The sequence below is a fragment of the Montipora foliosa genome, chromosome 12 (assembly GCF_036669935.1).
Source record: "Montipora foliosa isolate CH-2021 chromosome 12, ASM3666993v2, whole genome shotgun sequence".
Lineage (NCBI taxonomy): Eukaryota > Metazoa > Cnidaria > Anthozoa > Scleractinia > Acroporidae > Montipora > Montipora foliosa.
Genome location: NC_090880.1, coordinates 16,687,743 through 16,695,669, shown reverse-complemented (window position 1 = coordinate 16,695,669; position 7,927 = coordinate 16,687,743). Strand labels below are relative to the sequence as shown.

Below are 7,927 nucleotides of genomic sequence, written 5' to 3'. Positions count from 1 at the left end.
TCCAAATCCTGAAGTAAACATGGATAGTTAAGTTGACGTTAATGAGACATTTGACCCTTGTAAGCCTTATAAGAATATAAGCCATGACAATCATAGCCCAATGTCTATGTAAGATCAAAGTTATCGCAAGTTAAAGACCACGACCCTCTGGAAAAGAAAGGTGGCGTTGTCCACTGTAATATATATAATTACTGATTCTCATGAAATCCTATTGTTCTCTCTCTGCATTAAATCAACGATTGCAGTCTTTAAGATGCTAAAACAACTGTCTCGGGAAAATGGGGGCGGTTCTTTTTGTCAGCAGGGAAATTATCAGGGGTAATACATTCTAAAGGTGCTAAATCAAACAGGCTGCAATATTAAAATAATTGCAGTTGTCCTGTTTCAGCAAGTTTAATGTGTGTACAGAGCACTATCCCTGATAATTTAGATCTTTTTCAACAGCACCGTTTCGGTCTAACTCTCATTTATTTCAATTCAATTTTTTAAATTTGTTTCGAAGTTCGACTCGGTGCAACTAAAACTTTCAAACACTGAGAGTAAACGGCATCAAGGTGACGGTGAGAATGGAGCACTGTTTATTGTATTGATTAAGAAGTATTCTAGTCAGAAGTTCATTTATACGAAATAACACTTTTCGTGCAATTAGTGCATACAACAACTGAATGATTACTACGCATTTCTCCAGCTTTGCTCCTTTATCCCTTACTTATGCAGCAGTGCATGTAATTTTGCTCAGGACCGTTTGAAATTGTCCTTTTCCTCTACATCAATTACAGTCCTTTTTGAAAGAGACTCCCGGCAAAATTTAGCTTGTTTCCCCTTTAAGTGTTGATGAGGTACATTCATATGTTCTGACCCCATCGGAAGATCGATTACCAGTAGTTTCTTCGATAAGTTGTTCTAGGACACCACCATCATACAATCGTGTAGCATAACTACGACGAAGAGAGTGAGTAGTGTAGTGCTCATCTAACCGCGCATTTTTCATACATTTTCTTTACCACATCGCTGGTTCATGTGACGTCACGGCGTCCATATTGGATGGCAAGAACAATAACCTGTCTCTCCTTTGGGAACTAAACTTTATTATTATGCAAATTTTGCGAAAAGAATTTTTCTTTTGTATTTCCAACCAAACGTCCCCGACCTAAGCCGAAGGTGATCAAAGTTCATAGTTTCAAAAAGCCAACCTTGGGACACGATATATCTTTTTGACTCTCCTGATGATGCCTGGTCTGGTATGGAGACTTTTCTAAAGGATGTCTGTTTAAAACCACAGGTTCCCCAAGCTGAAAATACGTGGTGTATGCGACAGCTTGTGTATATAGAGAATTGTATGGGAAAATCACCGATCGTAAAAGAATTGAGTAAATAACTATCTCATTTGAAATAAAGTTTTCCTACCTCAAATGTCTGACGAACTTGCCTCTTGTGCCGAGTTTAGAGCCATTCTGACGCCGTTTAGTAAAGTTATCCGGAAACCGTTACTAAAATAATAGGAAGGCCGACCACTCCATCCATCGCTGGCCCGACCTCACTCCACAAATCGTTTTCTCCTCAACAGGAAAAGTCCCGAATCGCAATAAAAACAACAGTTCCATAAAGCCCAATAAATTTCACTGCAAATACGTGTGTTTCGGTGGCCGAAAGACTCGTGAAGAACGAAAACTTTCCTCAGAGGCTTATGACCGGGCAGTCAACAACGGCCGCTCGCAAGCTGGTTTCACTCTCAACTCTGATTGGTCCATTTGAATTTGACCGCGCGCTGGCAACACGACCCTCCAATCAGAGTTGAGGGTGAAACCAGCTTGCGAGCGGCCGTTGTTGACTGCTCGGTCACAAGCCTCCGAGGAAAGCCGAAGAGGTGAATTTTAAGGCAAAGTTTTCGTTCTTCACGAGTCTTTCGACCACTGAAACACACGTATTTGCAGTGAAATTTATTGGGCTTTATGGAACTGTTGTTTTTATTGCGATTCGGGACTGTTGAGGAGTAAACGATTTGTGGAGTGAGGTCTGGCCAGCGATGGATGGAGTGGTCGGCCTTCCTATTATTTTAGTAACGGTTTCCGGATAACTTCACTAGACGGCGTCAGAATGGCTCTAAACTCGGCAGAAGAGACAAGTTCGTCACACCTTTGAGGTAGGAAAACTTTATTTCAAATGAGATAGTTATTTACACAATTTTTTTACGATCGGTGATTTTCCCATACAATTCTCTATATACACAAGCTGTCGCATACACCACGTCTTTTCAGCTTGGGGAGCCTGTGTTTAAAACACGCTCCTCTGAGAACTCTGTGGGTACACGGGTCACAACCTGGATGGATGTCTGACCAGATTAGATCTATGATGAAGGAACGTGACAAAATGAAACGCAAAGCTTGTAAGTTCAAATTAGGTCTAGATTGGACCAGTTACAAACAGTTGCGTAATTCTGTCACTCGGCAGATTGAATTAGCTAAACGAGATTACTTCAATAACCTGCTTAAAACTCAAGCCCAGGATGCCTCCTAACTATGGTCTTCCATTAGAAAGCTCATACCTAAGAAAAGCAAGGTTGCAGTGCAAGAAATTTCGCTTGATGATAAAACCTTTACGGGCAGTTTGGATATTGCTAATTTAAGTCAGTGGGTAGTCGTCTTAAAAGCCTTCTTCCCACATTGAATGTAAGCTCTTATTGTGATCGTCTGATTTTGACACCACGAGATACCCCAGACTTTGTATTTAAAGACATACCATTTAGCTTTGTTCGGAAATAATTGTCATCGCTGTGTGCCAGCAAATCTTCTGGCCCGGCTCAAGGACATTCACTCGCGCATACTTACAGTCGATTCCAATGTTCTAGCCGCTCCACTTACCCACATCTTTAATTTATCAATCCGCTGTGGTGAAATACCAAGATCATGGAAAGCAGCTACTGTCACTCCGCTTCACAAGAAATTACAACTGAGGAAGCAGCTCTCCACAGTTAATTTAAAGCCCTTAGTGTTGGACCGACAGGGGTTTTGAACCTACGATCTCCCGCACGAAAGCTTGATGCTCAACCAACTCCGAGCCACTAAACGTCAAAGTCTTCTCTGCGAATTTCTGAATAATTTGTAGTATGGTCATTCATCCAAAAACGATCTAATCGCACATCTGAGAGCATGGTTAAAGCTTGAGAATGACTATATAGAACATAGAAGAGCTATGAATTTTGAGTGATTTGAATGACCCATCTTTTATATTATTTTCTTTTCAATGTTCCTCGTGCATATAGGAATGTTTTCATTCGGGACCATCATCAAAGCAAAAATCGATTTCTTCAGCCGGTGTTGCTCACGTCGGTTAGCCGTGTTAAAGAACCCACGCGATTTAAATTATTTTTAATCCCTTTTATTACTTTTTCTCTCCGTTTTTGAAGTTCCTTATGTTCTGTTTACAGTATTTTATTCCCTAAATTAAGCTGAGTTGGGGAGTTTGATGTTCCTTTTATATTGAAACGAGCTGAAGATTAGAGATGAGCTCCAAACCACCACTGGGTGCTGGAATTGTTGTCACGTGTGCAGCGGAATTTGTGGTTTATGTAACGGTACAACCCGAAGTTGTCTTCGGAGTAGACTGAACCAGAATTCGCCTTAAATTCGCAGGTGGTAGCACCACTGTCGGTATGTAGAAATTCTTCTCCAGCCTTTGACCCCTGCCAGAATGGAACCGTTTTCAGGATTCCAGTGTGTCCCCGGATGTTGATGTATTCCACTCTCTTGCATAAGTTATTCCCACTGTAATCGATGATATTGAGGTCTTTAAACGTTCCGCGAACGTAATCGGTGAAATCCACGCCGTGAGTTGGGTAACTGCATGTTGCTCGCCAGTGAGTGGAGTGACTCTGCATGGATCTCATTCGTGTCAAACTAAGGCAGTATTGATTCCAGTTGTGGCTATTCTCGTTCACTGGAGCGTTGATCTTGAATGGCGTCCGCTGCAAGGCGGGCAATGAGCGATATTGAGTACTCCAAGACATGACCAAGGTCCATGCTGTACCAGGTTCGGACTTCAGGTAACAGTAAGCTGGGAAGCTGTTTCCTGTGTTGTCATAAAGTCGGTAGATGCCACATTTTGAGGCTCCTTTTATAAGGTAATCCAAGCAGGAGGTGGGACGGACGACATCTGCCTTGGTCTTGGGTGCCTTGCAACAATCGGCCCCCTTAATACGTAGAAATCAAACTTTGATTTAGCATGCAAGTTAACTAGTACAACAAGATGGCGCGGTTTCCGAAGAGTTTGCATCGAGAGGGATTTCATCTCAAAGTGAGGAGCAATGGATTGAAAGGAAGTTCTTACTGATAAAAAAATCACTCATTTTTGATTTTCTCAGTTCAGGGTAAACATCGGTATCCAAATTAATCTTTTAGAGTTAGAGAATCTATTTGTTTTTACTTACCGTAATTACATTGCATCCCAGTGTAAGAACGTGTTTAGTCCTGTTGTCGTCATCGCCCGAGGCAGCCCCAAGACTCTAAAAAATAAAAATCAAACCTTCAAAGACAATCATTACAAGTAGTTTTGACAATTTTAAGATCTTAGGTTTAATGTCTGACAAACAGTTTGATAGTTTGACTGACTAAATCGCGCAATTTTCTTTTGGGGGTGGAAGCGAAATAATGAATAAAAGAAAAGGAATAAGGATCTGAAGGATATTTATCGTGCGACAATTCGGAATAAAGAATTTTAAGGTTTCCTTTAAAGAATAATGAATACGAAAAAATGAATATCAAACAACTTTTCAATAATGAACAATGAATGACTCGGGAAAAAATGGAAGTAATAATGATGATATCTGAGATCCAATTATTTCGCTTCCACAACCGATATATCGATTCGGAGACTGGCTAGATATAAAAAGATTAGAACGTGAAAATATTGAACAAAAAGGCTTTTGCATTGGCCATGATGAAGTCTATGTGTTTGAGTTGAAAACCAAAAATACTTTATCAATCTCAGTATTTGACCAGATAAATTACACTTGCTCATTAGTACGACGGACATAGTACCTGGAAGAGATTATAATCTCTTGTAACTGTTATGGTACTCGCTAGCCTTTTTTCAGCGGCGGTGAGATCTTTTTCAAAATTACAAGAAAAAAAAAGATTTATGAGACGAAAGAGTTAATACTTGACAAAAAGGCACTTACGTATACAAGAGAAATGATTGCCGCAAAAAGAACCGCGGTGTTCTTAAATCCCATATCAAATGTTCGTTAGCCCGCAAACTCGAAAATCCCTTTAGGGAGTTTATAACGTGATATAAACTTCTTGGCTACTCCAACTGGCTCCAAACCTTCTCAAAGAGTAATAATCATGTTCCTTCTGACTTACCTTTTTATAAGTATACTACGTGTAGGGAGGTATGGTAATTAGGGCGAAAACATGAAAATTTATCCCAAGGAACATGTCTTACAAAGCGAAGAAAGGGTGTCGGTGTGGCAGGGATAGATCGTTTTCACTGTCACGCAATAAAGAAATAAATCGAAAACCATCCAGTGGAAAAAGTCAAAAATTCGTGATTTTGTAGAAGATAAATGAAGAAAACACTTCTCCAAGTTTTAGGCCTGTGCGTTTCCCCAAACTTCAGATATTCGTCGAAATGTTTCGCAGAAATTTACAGAGCCCAGTATGAAAACGCCATGTTGGTGCACATCTGTGGTGCACCAATATGGCGGCGGGAAAATAGTGTCAACATCTGTTACTTACTTTGGCTATCTAGGCGAGTGATCATCTGTACTGAACAGACAGCTATTTACCTAAGCACTTTTCCTAATGCTTTAAATTCTAAAAAGGCTCAAAACCATGAGATAAATATATATTTCTCAATAAACTCGATCGTCGCCTCGTGTCACGCACCGCTATAACTCAGAAATTCAAAATGCTCTGGTTTCCAAACGAAGCACGCTATTGAGCTTTAAAATTGCAAATGGATACAAGTTTACCGCCTCTTATGCCTGATGAGGATAAAAACTTTCGTGGCTCTTTAGTTTTGGATTTTAGAAAATGATGACGTCACGTGAAAATTGAGCGCTTGGGCCAGGTTCACTTCGAGATGAGTGAGAATTTTTTCCTCTGGCAGCCGATCACGATAAAATCTAACGGCGTCGTCACTTCTGTGTTCGACAAAGTAAACGAAAAATGCTCTATTAATGCCATCACTTTCGGGAAATTACTGAAATCGAAAGCATAATGCATAACGATTTGTTCATAAAGTCGGTAGATGCCACATTTTGAGGCTCCTTTTATAAGGTAATCCAAGCAGGAGGTGGGACGGACGACATCTGCCTTGGTCTTGGGTGCCTTGCAACAATCGGCCCCCTTAATACGTAGAAATCAAACTTTGATTTAGCATGCAAGTTAACTAGTACAACAAGATGGCGCGGTTTCCGAGGAGTTTGCATCGAGAGGGATTTCATCTCAAAGTGAGGAGCAATGGATTGAAAGGAAGTTCTTACTGATAAAAAATCACTCATTTTTGATTTTCTCAGTTCAGGGTAAACATCGGTATCCAAATTAATCTTTTAGAGTTAGAGAATCTATTTGTTTTTACTTACCGTAATTACATTGCATCCCAGTGTAAGAACGTGTTTAGTCCTGTTGTCGTCATCTCCCGAGGCAGCCCGAAGACTCTTAAAATGATAAAAATCAAACCTTCAAAGACAATCATTACAAGTAGTATTGACAATTTTAAGATCTTAGGTTTAATGTCTGACAAACAGCTTGATAGTTTGACTGACTAAATCGCGCAATTTTCTTTTGGGGGTGGAAGCGAAATAATGAATAAAAGAAAAGTAATAAGGATCAGGTGCACCCAACGTCAATTTTTCGGAAAATATCTGTTCGGAAGACGATTTGAGATCTAGAGTTTTCGGAACATTTCTTCTAAGATTCCTTGATTGCCTGCCTGTCCTAGGATTTTCGAGCAACTAAAAAATGGTATAATTGCCCATTTTTAACGGATTTTTACCCTAAAAAGGTCACCTAGAATTTCGGGTGCCTTTTTTCTGGCTGAAATTTTCGAAAAGGTAAGTTTTGATCCCTATAATTTTCGGATCACTAGACTCTCAGCTAGGAAATCCCAACAGATTAAAAACATTTTAGGGGATAAAAATATGCCTATATCTACCGTTTAAATACCAAAATGCGTTTAACAATGCTATGTTTAAGTGGTTTTGAACTATATTCTCGTTGGGTGCCCCTGAAGGATATTTATCTTGCGACAATTCGGAATAAAGAATTTTAAGGTTTCCGTTAAAGAATAATGAATACGAAAAAATGAATATCAAACAACTTTTCAATAATGAACAATGAATGACTCGGGAAAAAATGGAAGTAATAATGATGATATCTGAGATCCAATTATTTCGCTTCCACAACCGATATATCGATTCGGAGACTGGCTAGATATAAAAAGATTAGAACGTGAAAATATTGAACAAAAAGGCTTTTGCATTGGCCATGATGAAGTCTACGTGTTCGAGTTGAAAACCAAAAAATACTTTATCAATCTCAGTATTTGACCAGATAATTTACACTTGCTCACTTGTACGACGGACATAGTACCTGGAAGAGATTATTATCTATTGTGCCTGTTATAATACTCGCTTGCCTTTTTTCAGCGGCGGTGAGATCTTTTTCAACATTACAAAAAAAAAAAAAGATTTATGAGACGAAAGAGTTAATACTTGACAAAAAGGCACTTACGTATACAAGAGAAATGATTGCCGCAAAAAGAACCGCGGTGTTCTTAAATCCCATATCAAATGTTCGTTAGCCGCAAACTCGAAAATCCCCGCTTTAGGGAGTTTATAACGCGATATTAACTTCTTGGCTGTTGCAACTGGCTCCAAACCTTCCCAAAGAGTAATAATCAGGTTAATTCTGAATTAGCTTTTTAT

General features: G+C 39.5%; 1 protein-coding gene across 2 annotated transcripts; it reads right to left on the bottom strand.

Annotated features, from left to right (window-relative positions):
- Positions 1 to 3,401: 3,401 nt before the first annotated feature.
- LOC137980191 (uncharacterized) lies at positions 3,402 to 7,871 on the bottom strand. Of its 2 annotated transcripts, none has more exons than XM_068827582.1 (4): positions 7,734 to 7,871; positions 6,584 to 6,658; positions 4,427 to 4,501; positions 3,402 to 4,189 (listed from the first exon to the last, which is right to left on the bottom strand). In XM_068827582.1, exons 1-4 carry the CDS (start codon positions 7,785 to 7,787, stop codon positions 3,497 to 3,499), a joined length of 897 nt encoding a protein of 298 aa, XP_068683683.1. In that variant the 5' UTR covers positions 7,788 to 7,871; the 3' UTR covers positions 3,402 to 3,496. The 2 variants fall into 2 exon arrangements, with proteins under 2 accessions (XP_068683683.1, XP_068683684.1); XM_068827583.1 differs by lacking the exon at positions 7,734 to 7,871 and adding an exon at positions 5,037 to 5,104 and having other exon boundaries at positions 6,584 to 6,617.
- Positions 7,872 to 7,927: the final 56 nt, after the last annotated feature.